Source organism: Hyperolius riggenbachi, chromosome 4 (genome assembly GCF_040937935.1).
Source record: "Hyperolius riggenbachi isolate aHypRig1 chromosome 4, aHypRig1.pri, whole genome shotgun sequence".
NCBI lineage: Eukaryota > Metazoa > Chordata > Amphibia > Anura > Hyperoliidae > Hyperolius > Hyperolius riggenbachi.
Window position 1 is genome coordinate 232,886,143 of NC_090649.1, and position 19,730 is coordinate 232,905,872.

A 19,730-nucleotide genomic window follows, 5' to 3' on the forward strand; every position below is an offset into this window, starting at 1 on the left:
CTCGCCACACACCTGCCGCCACCACCGAGGCTCTAGCTATAAGTATAGCTAGAGCCAAAAGCATCTTTGAATTTGGCTCCAAGACTACCCTTTGGTCTAATAACAGACCAATGGGGATACTCCTGATCCCCATTGGTCTGTTATTAGACAAATGGGGAGCCTTGGAACCAAAATTAAAACATGCTTTTGGCTCTAGCTTAATACTCTGTATACCTAGAGCCCACTCTGCCCTCCCTCCTGTGCAGCTTTCCGCTCTCCTCCCTGACCCCCGCACCAATAGCGCAAAGAATTGGCAGGCTTAAACCCCAACTTTCTTTAGCCCCTTCTTACCCATGCAGGCTGGTATAACCAGGATGGCTGAGTCGATCTGCGTGCGGCTCTGTTATACCAGGCCACATGGTATATGGACCTGGGGGCCTATGTTGGAATCTGAGAGGCCCCCTTTAATAAGGGAAATGCCAGATGTCCAACCTCTTCCAGGTAAATGGGTATAGAGGATCAGCTCCATGACACAAATACCTCATTCCTCATTGCTCAGAACACCAGGCCCATCACTCTTTACACTTGAACATTACTCAGATGAAGCTGGCAACTGAACTTGCAGGTAAATCCTCAGCTGATAAGAAGCTTGTACATTTCGAGCTTCACATCACCTTGAATTACATATGGACCGAAACCCTTATTGTTATGGCCTTTCAATCCCAAAATACTAGTGCCACATTTCAATACGCTGGTACAGTGCAGAGGACAAGACACTTGGTATGGAGCAGAACTGTTTCACTCCTGCTTCATGGAAGTGTCTTTGCATTTTTGCCTACTGTTAAGAATCAAATAGAGAGGCTATCATCTCATAACCACTGGATCCTACTACTTTTCTCTAAAATGTTTGCAGTCTTTGACAATCTGTGTATTGTGCAGTGCAGGCTAGTATACCTGCTAGAGCATTTTCAACGTGTGGCCCAAAGAGTAAAAAAAAGTCAAAACGTTGAACTAAGTTTAGCTGTTCATAACATGTTAAAAAAAAAAAAAAAAGGATACTTTTCTTGGAACTACAAATCCACCATGCCATTTCACTTTATGTAATCGATAATAGTACACTAAACCTAAGATATAGCTCAAGAAGATGAAGTACAGCTAAGCTTTTATGATTCTTAAGGGAAGGTTTAAGTACTGGGTACGATGAAGCTCTCGTGTAGTTTGTTGACCTACGGCCATACTATATGTATAGTGGATCTTACAAGGAATCAATGTGACAAAAAGCCCTCTAAAAGTACCATCAGGAAAAATATTTAATGTTTCTGTACAGCTTATTTTAGCTTTGAAGTTTTGTTTTTAAACACACAGTACACAAAATTCAAGGTTTCATATTTATTACAACTGCTTTCCTTTTTTAAAATTCACAGACATGATAATGTAGTTGAAATTGAAATATAGTTCTATATAACATTCGTATAACATGTTCACATTATATAGATTTAATTTTCAGAGAATTTTACCTAGTTGTATCCAAAGAGAATACGTGGTCGAGCTGGAATGTATCAGTAATCAACCCATTTCTTTCTTTCCAAGAGCCTAGTGAATATCGTTAATATCTCTATTTTTGCAATTAACCATCACTGCTGCATGGGCGTGAGTGTCACGATGCGTTTGCTGCTGCCACAGCTGTAGGAAAGCAAAGCTCACATCAGTGCAGTTTGCGGGCCCGCACACGCGATCGTGCGGGCAGAAACCTGTGATCGTGATAGTCCTGGCGACAGACGGGGGGGGGGGGGGGATTGGTGGCAGGGGGCAGAAGTCCATGAGAATGATCACTGTTTTTGTAAAAACAGTGATCGTTCTCAAATGGTGCCACCGTGCTCCCTACCGCTCACTTCCACCTCTTATCGTTACATTAATGAATGGGAACTTTGTTCCCATTCATTGATCTCCCCTGTAGGCCCCGTGATTGCCAGCATCAATGAGATTCCTGCATCACTTCCGAAGTAACAGCCACTCATTACTTCCTATTAAGCGTACATATTGTACGCAACAGGAAATAATGCGCAAGGATGTCTTGTGTCCAAATACTAAAATTACACCTACATACATTACGGACTAAAAATTGTTTAATATGCGGGTATATTATTAAAATATTTGCTTAAAATTAGTGATGGATGTAAACCTGAAAAAAATGCACCTTTATTTTCAAATACAATCTTGTCACCATACATTGTACTAGGGATATAAATTAAACATTGCAATAACTGGGACAAATGGGTAAATAAAATATGTGCCTTTTATCCACAGTTTTAAGTTTTATTTTAAAACTATAATTGCTGAAAACTGAGAAATAATGAATGTTATAATGGTTTCTTATTATTCCCATTAAAATGCATTTAGAATAAAATAATTCTTATCATAATGCACTACCCAAAGAAAGCCTAATTAGTGGCAGAAAAAACAAGGTATAGATCATGGTGTTGTGATAAGTAGTGATTAAGTTATTGGGGAATAAAAGGGAGAAGCGCTGAAATGTGAAAATTCCTCACGCTGTTGTGAAAACAATCTGCGGGCTGAAATGGTTAGTGATAAAAATTCAAAGTCAAATATTTTTTACTTTTACCAAAAATTTCTAGGGAGGAGATTTTTCTTCTGTACGCTCTCCCTAGTTTAATCTGGACTATCCAAAATCTCTCAGATTATTACTTCTCAGCACTGGGACTGTGGGCACAGACAAAAGCACGTTTCATGTCACAGACCATCCATCATGATTCAAGAGAGATGGAACAGCACCTCGGCAATCCTCTGCGGGTGTGCGGGAACCAACCCCTTGTACCAACAGGGTGAAGATCCGTCTTGTTCGAAGATAATGGTCCGCACCACAAAGCTGATTTATACTTGGATGTGGTGCGGACCATTACCTTCGAACAAGACAGACCATCCATCATGATAAGTCTTACCACAGCAACAAGATACAAGATAATTACGCTACAGCAGCAAGGTCTCCACCAGGTAAAGATTTCAAAGCAGACTGTGGTTTTGTTGTTCAAGTTCCTTTGAAGAATCACAAATAAAAGGGCAGGAGAGTTTAGAAATGCTGAGATGGTGGTCAGCCATGGCACTTTTAGTGTGGAAGTAAAAAAAATCCTACTATGCATAATCCTCCTCTAAATTGAAGGATCTCCATTAGGCCATCAGATCAGAACTTGCAGAAATCTGTGTGAACCAGTGTATTATCTATCTACTGTCCAAAAATAGGTCTTTATGGAAGAATTGAGGCCAAAAAGCCATACTTTCAACTCACAAAAAAACAGAACTGGGGTGTAGAAAAGTGGCAGCAGGTGCTCTGGACTGATGAGTCAATATCTGAAATATCTGGGTGTAGCAGAAGGCAGTTTATTCACTAAAGCGCTGTAATTTAGTGTAATAATAAGTGTCTGCAGGCAACAGTGAGCCATAGTGGAGGTTCCTTGCAAATGTGGGGCTGCATTGCTGCAAGTGGAGCTGAGACTTTGGTAATCATAAATGGTTTCCTCCATGCTGAGAAATACAAGCAGATATTCACCATCATGCAATGCTTTCAAGGAGGCATCTGATTGGCCACAAATGTATTCTACAACAAGGCAATAACCCCAAACATGCCACCAATGTCATTAAGAATTATCTACAACACAAAGAATAAGGAGCCCTGGAGATGATGGTATGGCCCCTCACAGAACCTTGAGCTGACTAATAATTGAATGTGTCTGGGATGATATAGACAAATATCTGAGGCAGCCTATATCCACAGAAGATCTGGAGTTAGCGCTCTACGATATTTTTAAATTACAATATTTATATTTTTATTTATAATATAAAGTATATGTTTAAAGGACAAGGATTGCAGGCAGAAAGGTAGAATGGCAGGCAGAAAGGTAGGATGGCATTTAATGGACACCTTAGTCCAGGGGTCTCCAAACTTTTTCGCTCAAGGGCTGGGTCAACATACTTTAGAATGCTGGGGGGCCGGAACATACATAAAATGATGTTGAAAAACATTACATTGAGTCTAGGTATTGATTTCCTCCAAATCAAGCCTGGAGGAGAACTCCCAACAGCAGCCATTCAGTCACGTGGCACCCTTTGTGCACCAACGAACGTCTTTGTGCAGCAGACAGTGAAGCATACCCAGGTGACAACCTGATGCAGAATTGGATTGGGAGCCAGCGAATGACTGCTCACTGGCTTCTACAGTATGTGGCTGGGTGGTGCCAACACTGCTATTCTATATGCAGGTTGATGATATTTTTGTACGCGTTGCGGCCCGCAATAGCGCTAATTACAGTTGGGAATGCGGAAAAACATACGCGTGGCCAGTCCTGACGGGCCTGTCTGCAAAAACTAAACTAGCTGGCAACTGGGGACCAGCGGATTAGTGAGTGGCTGCTAGAGCACAGGACTGCTGCAGGGGGCTGGTAGAAGCCCCAGGTGAGTAAAACTCTTTTTTTTCTGGCTTAAGTGTCTCTTTAAGCTGAATACTCATCTGACAATGGATCGGAGAACCTCACGGCGATGCCTTTTGATGAACGAGGTTCCCCGGTCCATCTTCTTAATCGCAGGAACACGAGACAGCACACAACAGACACCAACAAGAGTTCAAATGATCGAGGCACTTTGCGTGGGTTTTGCCGGGGATCGTAAAGATCCGATCTGCCGTCATGGTCGTTATCACCACATGTTGCAAAGTGTCATTCGCCTAACTGTGCGCCTGTACCCACATCACAAGATTGCAAAAATGATCGCTCATTGCTCGGAAAAAAAAATGTGCAGTGGGGACAAGTATTTACAAGTTCACTCAGATTTGTTGTGCAAACTCATGATTTGCTTGGTGGTGTCACAGTCAATATAAACATGGAAGGTAGGAATGCAAATGCTGACGTTGGCACAGCAGTATACAATGGAGGGTTTTAACTGTGTCACTCAGGTCCGGATAGTATCCAATCACCATGCTATGCGTGCTCTGACTAAAGATACAAATGCATTCACTGAAGAGAAGGAACGTTGGTCGACACTGCATGCATAAACTGTTTATTTCATTCTCAAGGTGCAATCAGCAGCATTCCAGATACTAACACGTGCAGCCAGATATAAAACAGGTGCACATACCGGTCCTGGTGCGCAGTTCAGTGGGTGGTGGGTGCAGGGTACAATTGCCTGACAGCCATTTCGCGCTGGAATGTGCTTCCACGGAGGAATGCACTTCCTCCGTGGAAGCTTACTGTAGCGAGAAATGGCCGTCATAGTTTTATATCTTGTTGCACAAGTTAGTATAAGGAATGCTGCCAATTGCACCCTGAGAATGAAATAAACCGTTTATGCATGCAGTGTCGACCAACGTTCCTTTTCTTCAATGAAGTCAATATAAACATGTTTAAAAAGGTATAAAAGAATATTTTTTATTATAAAACTATTTTCCTTAAGTCTACCGACTTTATGGCACTGCTTATGTTTATGGCTAGTACTACTTTAAAAACAATTTAACAGTGGCAGTTTCCATATGTTTCCTTACAGGTGTACTTTAAAGCAACCGCCGGTCCGTGTCCCACTACTGGTCTGCAGGCAGTTTTCAGCTGGTCCGTGAGCCTGGCCTCTCATCTAACTCTGTTTCTTTCATGCAGATCAGCATGCAGCAGAGCACCACCAGGTGGCGCTGTCCTCCTTACACGGCCATCTGCTGTACTGCTTTAGCTTCCATTCCTACGCTGAATCAAGAGGCATAAAAGGAATGTGCAGCACAGTGGATGGCTGTGAAAGGAGGACAACGCAACCTAGTGATGCTTGGTACACGCTGATCTGGATAGAAGAGTGTGAGATGAGAAGCCAGGTCCGCAGCAATGCAATAAAAACTGCTATCTAATTTGGAGTAAATTCAATGCCCAGGCGCTGCTCCTTCATGCACCACTGGGGTGCTCCTGTTCCTTTCTGTCCTAGAGCCTCGACAACGCACAGCTCAACTTTCACTGAATAAAAAAGCATAACAGTACTTACAATTTGTAGATTTAAAAATCCCATATGGGCTCCTCTTCCTCTGAGAGAAAGTCTTTGTGATTTTTTAAGTCTACAAATTGTAAGCACATATTTTTCTTTCTTGATTAGTTCAATAATCGTTAATGTACCATTGCAGCTCTCCTGTTCCTTTCTGTCCACTGATAATACTGCCGTTATGTACACATACACATCAGTGAACTCAGAGGGGTTGCACAGAATGCCACTACTAAAGTAGATAATGGATACTAGAATATCAGTTTCCATTTAAACCATATTCTACTATCACCTTCAATAACCTTACTCTCACACTAACATACCTCCCCAACTCCACACCCAGCCCCGCCCCCGGTCCCCAGGAAAAATCCACACTGGAAATCGGTCCTCGGGCCAAGAAAGGTTGGGGACCCCTGATTTAAAGCACAAACATATACTAAATGATTTACTACAAGTTAGCATACATACCCTCTGAGGCCTTAGCATTGCAGTCTTCAGAAACGTTTGTTGAATTTCCAGTATGGAGGTCTAGACTGCTATTGTGCTGAAAATAAAAACATCAAAATAACTTGTCAATCATCAGTCAGTAATAAAAGTACAGTGTGTGTAGATAGATAGATAAATAAGTAGATAGACAGACAGATAGATAGTCAATCAATGAACAAGAAATGCAAGTCTGTGAGCGGATTTAATGATTAATGTTTTAAAGGGACACTAACGATTAACATGTTTTTTAACCTGAGTTTGAGAGAGTTCCAGAAGTGCTGGTAATTATGTATACATTTCATTTGCTTATCTCTTCTGTTTACTGTAACAAATTCCTTGCACTCGGAACTGAAGGCAGTCTGCTGAATTCTGATGGGATAGTGAACAATGAGGGAAAGGGGGGGGGGGGGGGGATTCCCTCACAGTGTAATTCCCTCACTGTTAACTCTGTGTGTAACTCTGTGTGTAACTCTGTGTGTGTGAGAGGGAGAGCTCTCAGAGGCTGCCTGTGTTTCTGAGCTGTCTGAGGAAGAGCAGAGCAATTGTAACTTGTTTTAAATGTGTATAACTGTCTGTGACTCAACAGCTTTTCATACTTTTTATTGCTTTCAAGGAAAAATACTTTGTAGTCTGATATGCAAAAAACAACTGTCTGTGCATGGAAACAGACACCCCTTTCCAAATGATTTGTTCCAATAGACCTAAATCCTACACACAATGAATTAAAGCTTTTGCCTATGATATTTAACATGAATATTAAGAAAATGTGTACACAGCTACTTAGACATTATTTGTACATTGTCATTTTAGAACACTTGGTTATTGATAGTGTTCCTTTAAGGTTACTTGCACTTGAAATATGCACAGTGTTCTCCCCGGGGTCTTGTGCTCCACCCGGCTAATTTTGGTAAACACCCAGCTGTCATCAGCTCGCCTCCTCATCCTCCTATGCTGCAAGCAGCGATGCACCAGTCCTGCATTGCCCTGTAGGGCCCCACCCAGCTACTTTTTTATGCCACCCAGCTACTTTTTCTTGCCACCAGGCTGGAAAAAAAATTCTGGGAAGAACACGGATACAGTTGGCATGGCTATATTGCAATGACTGTATGCATATTGAAAGACAATTTGATTAATTCACACATTCGTTAAAAGAAAAAAAAAAGGAAGTACAGGTAGTATTAAAGCAACCGGAATCTGACTTATTATCAGTTGCCTACAATAGTAGTTGCATATTAGTGCAGACATTCTAACTAGGTATTGGTTTACAGGGAAAAAGTCCACAGAGATGATCTCTCAAGCCTGCTGCAGTATAAATGCACCTAGTGTGACTATAAAAATGTCAGTCAACTGCTAAACCGTAACTCAAAAGTAACTGTCTGTAAAACTAAATGACTGTAATCAGAACCAAAGTGTAGATGAAAGCTGGTTGAGTAATTAAAAGGCAATAGTAAATGTGGACGAGAGCATAATAGAATATAAGAAGCGATCATTAAATGAAGATTATTATCAGGGCCAGAGATATAATAGGGCAAAGGGGGCAATTGTCTCAGTCTTTCGGGGCCCCACAGGTGTCACCCATCACCACGCTCTATAGTTGCAACATTGGTGCAATAAAGTTCTGGGAGTCTGTCAAGTATATTTGGGCAGCAGGGGAAGAGGAACATATGAAAGCTAATGTAAGCTAAGCCACCAATTGTGGCTTACTCTTTCATCCACCACGACCCTGCCGTTGCCAGGGCTTCCCTCTATGGACAGCCCCGGCTGTCTTGCGTTCACTGTGATGCCCTCATGTTATGACATACATGCCTGTGAGGAAGGAAGAGCCTGAGGTTTCCTGTTGCAAGAACAGGAAGAGGAGTTCTGGAGTCTGGACCAAGTACGGAACGCAGCAGAGGGAACAAGCAGTTTACAAGCTGGATCTGTCACTGACCAGGTGCCTCTTATGAATCCATTGATTGGTAAAGGTCTTTGTGAATTTCATTGGACCTTCAAAGGACAACTGAAGCGAGAGGGATATGGAGGCTGCCATATGTATATCCTTTTAAGCAATACAAGTTCTACTGTTGGAAAAAAAAAAAAAAAAAGAAATGCACATTGCCTGGCTCTCCCGCTGATCCTTTGCCACATACATTTAGCCATAAACGCTGAACAAGCATGCAGCAGATCAGGTGTTTCTGACATTGTCAGATCTGACTGGATTAGCTCCATGTTTGTGTCGGGTCTTATTCAGACACTGCTGCAGCCAAATAGATTAATGGGCTGCCAGGCAATTGTTATTGTTTAAAAGGAAATCAATAATCGGCCTCCACATCTTTCTCATTTCAGTTGTCCTTTAAGCTACAGAGTTATTTATTTTATTTATTTATTGTATTTATAAAGCGCCAACATATTACACAGCGCTGGACATTAGTTTAGGTTATGGTAGGAATTAACAAAAATATTCAAAATGGATGGTCTGTTGGCTTCTTATTTTGGCACAGTGCTATTTCAGGCAATTGTATCATATTTACAGGTGTATCTGCTTGTCTGGCTGGCTTAGTTTGAAATAAAATAATGCCTGGGGAAAATGGGAGGATGTGAACGTGGGAGCTCATGGATTACAGTACTTAGAGTGTAAAGGGCAAAGCCTATCATGTAAGGCTCTGTCCAAATGCTGCAGGATGGGAGGGGGGTTAGGGTAATAACGGACCTGATCGGCCCATAGCAACACAGTTGGGGCAGCCAAGCATCATGTAGGGGGCTCCCTTGTTCTTTTTTGCCCCAGGGCCCCATTTCACTTGGAACCAGCCCTGATTATTATGAATATATTGATACATAGGAAGAATATAACAAAGAACCAAAGGATGAAAGCAGAAACAAATGCTAACAAGAAAAAGTCTAAGCAAAGAAGAAGGGAATCCTATGGATCAATGGGAATAAGAAAATGAAAGCTGCAAATAAACATTTGTGAGCTACAGGATCCCAATATCTGGGAAAATACAAAGAAGTTGCCCCAAAACATGAAAGCTATCACAATGTTTTGTTTATGCCTAGGGATACACTTTGCCTTGATCTAGATGAAGAGCCAACTCTCTGTGGGCAATCAGATTAAGGAGTTATGGAGAAAATATTTCATGGACATTTCGGGGAAGGAAGAACAAGATCATCAAGTAAAAGGTGCTATTTACTGAGATAATAAAGAATCTATCTAGAAAAATTAAAGATCATCAGGACATGATGGCGTAGTGCTGGAGCACTTAAATAATGATGAAACTAGTCTTCAAGTAAATTAATAGGTATTGACCCTTTACACAACTGTGCACACATTATCTCATACACCAGGTAACTCAGTTTTGCATCAATGAACCGTTACTTAAGTAAACTGTAATGCCTTGAAGTAAAGGGATTGGCAATCACTTGCTTTGGACTAATGAAGACATTACTAGCATCCCTCCTGCCTTCCTACACTACCATCTAGCGGTCAACACATGTTACTACTGTCCCCTACTTGTAGTATCTTCCCAGAACTATGTATGGCTTAAGCCTAATAACTGTTGATATACCACACTTGACTGTGCGATATTGGGGCCAATTTTTTTTTTGTGTCGCAATGATTTTTGCTGCACACAATTTTTGGTGCATTTTTTTTTAATTGCACCAATGTCAGGAACTGTGTACTGCCATTTCCTGCCTGCTGGTGGCAGTATTAACTTGGACTGCCCTGGACTTGCACTATGCACCAGAAGGTGGTTTTATCCCCTAGCTGGCAGCTCTGGACTTCCGCAGTCTAACAGCAGGTGGCCCTTCACTGTCGTCGTAAGGACTTCTAGTTCCCTGTCTGGCCTGCAGATGCCTCGAGAATTCAGCAGGCTAACACCACCAGCTGCATCATGTTGTTAATTATACATAGTATAATAGACATTTCATTCTGAAATCTATTGGAAATCTGTTCCTAGTGTGTGGCACACATTAGATAGATTCCTGTCAGATTCGACTTGACAGGTATCTAACAGAAATCTGATGGTTGAATCTGCTGCAAATCTATAAGTGTATGGCCACTTAATACAGATTTTACAGTTGAGGCTAAAATGATTAACCTCCCAGGAATTGTGTAACATCAACGCCTTCCCAATGTTTGCAGCTATGAAGAAACTTGATATATTCAAACAGTCACCAGTGCGGTTTAGTAGCTTTTGGTACAATATGCAATATAAAATACATTTTTAGGCTCACTTTATATCAAACAGTAAAAATGGGGTGGTCAAAAATATTAGCCCCATGTGAAAGGTTTGCTTTCAAAAACACACCTACACTAATTAACCAATCATCTTTGAAACCACACCTGTGCAGTCACCTGGCTTCCTATAAACACCTTGGCCTATATGCAAACCTTGTCAATAAACACTTAAACCCCCAGCAAGCAAGAAAATACTCAAAATATTTTTCAACTACTTTATGGTACTTTTTTTGATTATAGTGTGTTGAAAAGTTGTTTTAACGAGAAGATAAAACATTACCTCCTAAGAGAAAGCTCAGGAGAAAAAGTGAATTGCACATGGGCCCCCTGAGTCAATTAGCATCGAAACAACATTCAGCATAAAAATACTCCAAAAAACATGGCACCAAAATACATGAGAGGGACCACTGTTACTCACCATGCCAAAGACAAAGGAAATCAGTCTGGAGCTCAAAAAGAAGATAATAGAGGCTCATGATAAGGTGTGTGTGTGTGGGGGGGGGGGGGGGGACTACACTGTTTCCAAGTGATTTACAGTGTCTAGAGCTGCTGTATGTTGCATCATTGCCAAGTACAAGTAGACAAATTCCGTAACAAAAAATCCTGGCCATGGCCGTAGGCACAAGACTTCTAGAACTCTGGAGTGGAAAATAGTCAGAGTTGTCAGTAAGGAGCCCTGGTCACCTGCCAAGATGATTGTTGCAGACCTGGCCTCTTCTGGAGTTCATGTTTCATGAAAAAGGCTCTTCATTATGGTAGGCTTCAAGGCCATTGTCCCAGAAGAACCCCTTTACTTAAAGAGCAGCACATTACAACCAGACTGAGGTCTGTCCATGAACATTTGAAATGTAAAGATGAGTTTTGGAAGTCTGTGCTTTGGTCAGACAAGTCTAAAGGAACTGTTTGGGCACATGGAGCAGCCTTCAACCCTAGGTACACAGTTCCCACAGTTAAACATGGTGAGGGGGCATCATGCTGTGGGGCTGTTTTGCAGCCTCAGGCACAAGGAGCCTTGTTTGGGTGCATGGCATCATGAAAAAAGAAAATGATGTTTACATTTTGAGGTACAATATGCAGAAATACGCACATAATCTAGGCTTAGGTCGGTGTTGGGCTTTCCGATGAGACAATGACCCAACGCATACACTGAAATTAGTCCAACAGTTCCTAAATGATACCAAAACCAAGACCCTGGAGTAAACCACACACAGCCCAGACCTCAATCCTATTAAGAATATGTGGTGAAATACAAAAGAAGGGACACCTAGAGTCCAATATAGTGTAGTAATTATTGTCAAAGCAAGTAGCTAAATACTCACAAACCAGGGTCACCGCAAAGGCAACCACTGTAAATGCAGGTGGGGAGATTAAACCTGTCCCGACTTAGGATTAAGAAGTCGCCCTCCGTAGATCAAAAAAAAGGGGTAACACCCCTCCACCAAGGAGGGGTGCTACTAAAATTCTTAAAAATATATATATGTAGGAGGAGGCAGTGATGGACTTACCTCCTCCAAGCAGACACAAAGAACTGTTGATTTGAACAGTCACAGAACATTTCATTTACACACGCCAGAATATTGTGCAACGTGTTTCACAGGTATGACCCTGCATCATCATGCAGTAAAATCTATAGAGAGGGTACTACATGCGTTCATGCTTGTGCTTTCAAACGGAAAGCTAACAAGACAAAAATATCTAAAATCCAACCCAGCCCCACCCAAATCAGGTTTCCCTTGTTGTCCAATGTCAAAACACCTGCTACAATGGACACCAACAGATTAAAACAAAAAACATACATCAACGGACACAGCAGATCATACATTGGATCCACTGTAACAGTACATGTTGCAATGAGACAGTGTTCACCTAGCCTAATCAAGCTATAGATGGATTCAGGGCTTCATTTCCTAAACTGAAGGATTGCTAATTGCAATGATTTTGCTTAGTAAATAGCTGCAAGTGAGAATGTTGGGCATGATGCCATGCATGAGAAGCTGCTGGGGCTTCTGTTCAAACTTGCTGCTGGGGCTTCTGTTCAAACTAAGCACAGAAAAGACAAAAACTGTCTAGAACATTTATACTATACAAAATAGAGCAGTGCATGTGTTAATAATGTAGAATTTTACAAATGTTATATTGCTTGTTGGGGTAACAGTTTTTCTAAAACTTTTTGAAGAGTTTAACCCCCCTGCCATTACAAAAAAAAAAAAAAAAGCGGCGGGGGGCGGCGCAGCACTTTAATTTTTTTTTTTTTATTAAATCATGTAGCTAGCCTAGCGCTAGCTACACGATAGCCGCGGCATCCCCCCCACCCCTACTGATCGCCTCCAGTGATCAGAGCAAACAGGAAATCCCGTTGAGAACGGGATTTCCCGTTTGTCTTTCCCTGTCTCCATGGCGACAATCGGGATGACATCATCTACGTCATGGCATCGGGGGCGCCCCGATGCACCCCATAGCGCAGCCTGGCGGTGATTGGCCAGGCTGTGCAAGCGGTCAGGGAGGGGGCGCGTGGCAACGATCGGGTTGTACATGCAGCTAGCAAGTGCTAGCTGCGTGTAACAAAAAAAAAAAAAATTACGCAAATCGGCCCACCAGGGCCTGAGAAATCCTCCGCGCCGGCTTACCCGGAACTCAGCTCGGGATAACCGGCAAGGAGGTTAATGCTGTTCACATAGATGGGTTCGTCGGCCCATCCTCCACCTGCTTTCTAATACAAATAGTCCGAGCTTTATGAATGTCAGACTTATGAACAACCTGCCGAAAAGAACATCCACTGATCCCTTTGCTCTATCACTATGACGTCACCTTTGGGTGCAGTCACTTCTCCTAGTGAGTCAGGGACTGCATTTAAGAAGGATCAGTTTGAAAAATAAGTGTGCAGAGAGGAAAAAAATGTCAGAGGGGGATGTGACGCAAGTCTTGTGTTCCTGTACTTGAGGCTGGACTGGTTACAATCCATGCTGCTTTGTTGAGCAGCTTCTGTCGCTGCTAAGTGTATGTTTTGAGTTGTAAATTCCTATCCCTATGACACGGCTGAGTGGGGCAAATACGGCAGCCGTAAGGAAACGGACTCTTCCCCTAGCCTCTATGTAGACCTGCCGCTTACCACTTTGTTTTTCAAATCTTTTTAAACCTAATTAAAGCAGAATTACACTATTGGAAGCTGGTCTTCCATTTGTTCCTTCTCATGCATCATGCCAAGCCCTGAGAGGATGCACAAGAGGCCGACATCTACACTATTCCACCACCTGGTTTCCCAGGAGGAGGAGGTGTGAGCCCGGGAGGCCATACACCTTCAAATGGGCTGAACGATCTGTTAAGACCTCAACATCCGGTGAGTGGTTTCCTGAAGGGGGGGGGGGATGGTTTGATGCATGAACTTAGCTTCCATACCAAGAAGCGCAACACCATAACTTTTCTTTATGAAATAACAACGGACTAGATAATCTGTTCAAGTGCTATTTAAAGCGAACCTGAACTCAGGGCTTCCTCTCTGCTCTAAAATATAAGTAACAGCAAAATATCTAATGTCCAGATCAGTCCCTTTTCATGGTGGAAATATTAATTGGGTTCAAGCTATATAGCTTTTTTATGTTTTTGTTTCGTTATGTTTTATACTTTTTCATTTATTAGTCACTTTGGCATACTAAGAAACCCTCTACTTGAGTAAATGTACATTTATCTGACTGAGGCCTTACTAGAGGCCACCTGGTTTCGTCAGTTAATTTTCTAAAGCCTTACGCCTTGTTGTCTACCTATATGGTTTTGTAAATGACTGTCAAGGGGTAAATTTTGTAACCAAGGTTACTCTCCTTTCCAGTGGTTCAATTTATTAATATATCGGTTATTTGGATGTATATTTTGCATATTTTGAATCAATAAAATTCTTTATGATGAAGTTAAGTAACAGCATAATAACCTTTTAAAGAAAAACATGTTATAGCTGATACACATCCTGCAATAAATCTGTGGTACATCTACTTCCTGCTGTCATGGAAGCAGACATATTGTTAACATCCTGTATTTACCAATAAGCTTGTCTGCAGTGGCAGTCAGCTGACACAGGAGAACGATCAAATTACACTGGCGATTACTCACAGATGAAAGGGAATTAGGCAGGCTAAACTCACTAAATATATACAGGGTGTATTTCTATAGGTTTTCCTTCTGTTCTGTGCAAGTATTCAGGTTGACTTTAAGAGGGGGCAGGACCTAGTTACCTTTTGATAAGTGGAATCTGCACGCGGTTAACTCCTTTGACTCTCCTGTGAACATTCAGTCACCCCTTGTCTGTAAACAGTTTTAAACTTTACTTCAAATAAACAACTAGAAGTGATGTGCAGATTACAAAAGGGAACATGGCATGTAGAACACCAGAGTTCAAAAGCTTCACAAGCTTTGACCGTCTACAATTTGTTATCAAGAGCATTTTAGAGATCTATTTAATTGGTTGGTAGAACTTCCTTTCATAACCTTGTCCTTGTGTCTTTCGATCTGTGCCATTAATCCGCACAATCAAAACAAAGTAAACTGTATCAAATAGCAGTAGACGGGGTTAGACAGAAATGATTTTTGCACAAAGTACGCAATGTTCTTCACTGTTTTCAAAGATAAAAGTAGTAATTAAACCAAGAGAAAACAAAGACGGAACCTTTAGATGCTAAAATGTAGGAAATAAAACCAAATTGTTTCATTTAACTATATAAAAAAATGAAATAAAAAAAAATCATGAGCTTCAACAAAAGGTTCTTCATGTGAAGTAGTGTTCTTCATGTGAAGTAGCAAAGACATACTGATAACTATTAATATTAAAAGTATAATTGAATTCCTACAAATTATTAAAAAAAAATAACCACTGTTTTTTTTTGCATCAATACTTCCTTTATGTGCTGTCTGTTTACAAAATAATTCCTCTGCTAATTTCAGCTAGACCCCTTAAGCAAAGGGAGTAAGGAGGCTGTACTTCCTCCCAAAACATGCCTATTGGTATAGAGGTCAATCGATCGTACCAGAGGTCTTAGCTGAACTTTCAATCGTTCTACCTGCTTCTGATAAAAGGAGCTGCTGCAGCTCATAAAGGGACTATGTTACCATGTAGCAGACATGGAGAATGAAGCAGGCAAGTTTCTTCTTTTTTTCTTTTAGATTGAAGGTCCACTCTGCAGGGCAGGGCCACCATCAGAAATTTTGGGGCACCTCACACATCATCAGGCCTGGGCCCCCCTCCCCAGACCCACACACTGGCTGCTGTGTCTGCCCACTAGCTACCCCATCACCGCCACCATTTACAACAGTGGTTCCCAACTTTCTTCAAGTCGTGACACGTCAAGCCAAATGCTTAGATCTACGTGACACATCATACACCCCCCCCCCCCCAAATAAAACACCCTCAGACTCAGTATAGGTAGGTAGGTAGCCAGGTATAGGTGCACTCGGTATAGGTAGCATGGGGTAGGTGCCCTCAGGATAGGTAGCCAGGTGTAGGTGGGTGCCCTCAGTATAGGTAGCAAGGTGTAGGTGCCTGCAGGATACATAACTAGGAGTAGGTGCCCTCAGGATACATAACTAGGAGTAGGTGCCCTCAGGATACATAACTAGGAGTAGGTGCCCTCAGGATAAGTAGAGAGGTGTAGGAGTAAACAACCGTGCAAATAGCTGCCTGATATGTCACAGCCTGCCACCAACTGAGAAGAACATGATACCACATGGACTGTATACAACCAATACCCCCCATGGACTGTATATCAACCCCCCCCCCCATATTGTCCCTTACATCCCCCACACCCTAAGGACTACCAACCTCCTATACCCTTCCCTTACCCCCCCCCCCCCTCCCCCGTTAATGCTTTGTTTTGCTTTGGCAATGCTAAATGTATTTGGTCCTGCCAATAAAGCTTTTTTGGATTGGATTGAATTGGAGATGTAGGAGCATGCAGGATAGATAGCTAGGAGTAGGTGCCCTCAGGATAGCTAGGACTAGGTGCCCCCATTTAGCATGTGTTGGCGGCTTACTTACAAATCCTAACCCCCCCCCAGTATTAAGCAGTTGAAGGTTATTCACTTGGTATCACCCCCCCCCCTCCCTTCCCCCTGGAAATCTGTCTGGCCACACTCTTCTGTGCATGCACAGCTTAGTCGCCCACACTCTGTGTCACGCTCCCAGGAAGTACTGCGCAGTAACCACAGAAATTGCTGCCAACATCCAGTTACTGTGTTTATGTAAATACATATTTTAAGCTGTGTGTGTGTGTGTCTGTGTGTGTGTGTCTGTGTGTGTGTGTCTGTGTGTGTGTGTCTGTGTCTGTGTGTGTGTGTCTGTGTGTGTGTGTGTGTGTGTGTGTCTGTGTGTGTGTGTCTGTGTGTGTGTGTGTGTGTGTGTGTGTGTGTGTGTGTCTGTGTGTGTGTGTGTCTGTGTGTGTGTGTGTCTGTGTGTCTGTGTCTGTGTGTCTGTGTGTGTGTGTCTGTGTGTGTGTGTGTCTGTGTGTGTGTGTGTCTGTGTGTGTGTGTGTCTGTGTGTGTGTGTGTCTGTGTGTGCGTGTCTGTGTGTGCGTGTCTGTGTGTGCGTGTCTGTGTGTGCGTGTCTGTGTGTGCGTGTCTGTGTGTGCGTGTCTGTGTGTGCGTGTCTGTGTGTGCGTGTCTGTGTGTGCGTGTCTGTGTGTGCGTGTCTGTGTGTGCGTGTCTGTGTGTGCGTGTCTGTGTGTGCGTGTCTGTGTGTGCGTGTCTGTGCGTGTCTGTGTGTGCGTGTCTGTGCGTGTCTGTGTGTGTCTGTGTGTGCGTGTCTGTTTCTTTAGTTTAATTTTGCCTACAAATTATTTATGTTGTAATGTGTAATAAACTACAGAAAAGAGGTTGAGGAAATGAGGTTACACAAACTTCTTGGTAGGTTAATTTATTTATTGTCCTACTCTGTACCTCCCACTACTCCAAGGTCAAAAGATCTTGTGAAATTCTATTAAACATTAGTGAACAACTTTTGGTTTCCACAAAATCCTGGCTCGTCATTCACAGAAAAAGAACAAAGGATCAAATACAATGTTAAGACTGTAGGCAGGGGCTCACTGTGATCACAATAATGTAATCCACAGCCTTGTAGTCACAATATGAACATAGACATGGGATCAATTACTTCAAAAGGGAATATTGCTTTTATTCCTTTTTGGAAAGAGTATCACAACTAGTGGAAAAGGAGAATGCTTCTGGCAAAAGCCTTTTTCAAGGGTCAGAAAGCGGGGACACTTCAGCAAGAATAGTTTCCCATCGTGTCTTGCCAGTTTCACTTGCAGTGATATTCTTTCCAAACTGGAATAAAAGGCACAGCTCCATTTCAGCAAATTGGGGCGTTGGGTCTATTTTCTATCCTATATTGCCAGTGGAATGTGTAAATAAGTAGTTCTGCTGGCCACCGCATGACAGAAGGACAAGAATCACATAAACTCAATCACCCTGTCATGCCAGCTACAAAAAGCTGAAGCAATTTCTGCAAAATAAAAAAATACTGCACTAACAGTAAATATTTAACTATAAACATATATGCATGTATATTTTACATTTTGTCTCGAGTTTTTTTTTAAGTAAATTGGGAAACATGCTGCAAGAAAATACATGTTTATAATAAGTATGGAAAAGGACAATGTTAGGAACTGGAAAAAAAGGTATCATGAAAGAGTGATAGATTATATCATAGTCTCAGTCTATGTTTATTAACCTGTCAACATTCATCCAAAATTAAACAGTTTTTCTTCTGAAAGAGTGGAAATTGTTTTATCCTTCTATGGGTATGTTACATATTCTTTATGGTTGTAGCTCACATATTGAAGTAATGACATATGGTGAGAGTATAATGGTGGTGTAGGATATATGTCTCCATATTAAATTGGCAGATGTACATGAATAGTTGGCTAAAGAAATGTGCAATAAGTAATTTGCAGGTGACAAGGATACTGCATAGTACCTGAACTGGATATTTCTGGCTTCCATACATGACGTATTGCGGTGCTAGGCTGTAAATCATATAGTTAGTATGCAGAACAATCAACAAGAGAATCATACAGAGGAAGAGGAGAGCTTGAGGTCTTGTTCGTCCTCTTCTTATCTTGTACAGCTGTTAACATGAAATATGAGTATTAAAAAAAGAGACCACATGTTAAAGAATGAAGCAATCAATGTGCCCCCACAATTTTCTTACTGAAGCCTCATTTTATTTAGATGTGAGTGTAACAATGCAAACTACTACGTTCCACCATCAAAACAAAATCTGACAACCTTCAAACTATATGACTAGTAATGGAGAACTAAGGGCATTCAATCTAGTCATGGAAAACGGACAGTTCTCAATCGAACTTGCTCTTCAAATTTTCATTTGTGCCATTTCCAAAATAGTCCAAGTTATGGACATCATAACAGACAATCCTGTGCATCTTCAGTGGAACTGTGAGAGGATAAGATTTTGCAACTCCTCAACACCTCTGTTCCAATACTTTTGTTTTTTAACCCAATGCAAAGGAAAAACCCTGTATATTAGGACCTGACGTTAATACTCATGCTATGCACTCAATCACAGATTCCACAATTATAACTGACTGATAAACCTACTATAACTGAATGACTCTCACAGAGGGTGGCATTATTTCATACTGAGAAATAGTGCTTCGAAAAAACACACCAGGAGACCACTTTTAAAAATTCGGAAGATCTCTTTGGATATGGATTGTACAAACAGTTCCTAATTATCTCTTCTAGATCCATTTATTCTTTTCTTTTATGCTTAAAGGGACTCCGAGCTCACGAAAAAAAGAAAAGTTGTACTCACCAGGGGCTTTCTCCAGCCCAGTGCTGGTTGGGAGGTCCCACGCCGGCGTCCTGGCTCCTCTCCTTCTCCCCGCTCCGGTATAGCTGACAGGCCGCAGCCCGGGCGACACTCGGTGGAGTGTCGGGCTGCAGCTTCCGCGTATGACGCGGATTACGTCACACGCCAGCCGCCTCGCGTCATCACGGCGGCCGGCGTGAAAGTACTGCGCATGCGCGC

General features: G+C 42.0%; 1 protein-coding gene across 1 annotated transcript in view; it reads right to left on the bottom strand.

Annotated features, from left to right (window-relative positions):
- Window positions 1–19,730, bottom strand: part of LMBRD1 (LMBR1 domain containing 1) — a 289,978-nt gene that overhangs the window by 69,237 nt on the left and 201,011 nt on the right. Inside the window, exons 13-14 of the mRNA XM_068281447.1 lie at window positions 18,657–18,806; window positions 6,469–6,544 (exon numbers count right to left, since the gene is read on the bottom strand). Coding sequence (XP_068137548.1) covers window positions 6,469–6,544; window positions 18,657–18,806 — 226 coding nt within the window. The remainder of the gene's footprint in view (window positions 1–6,468; window positions 6,545–18,656; window positions 18,807–19,730) is intronic.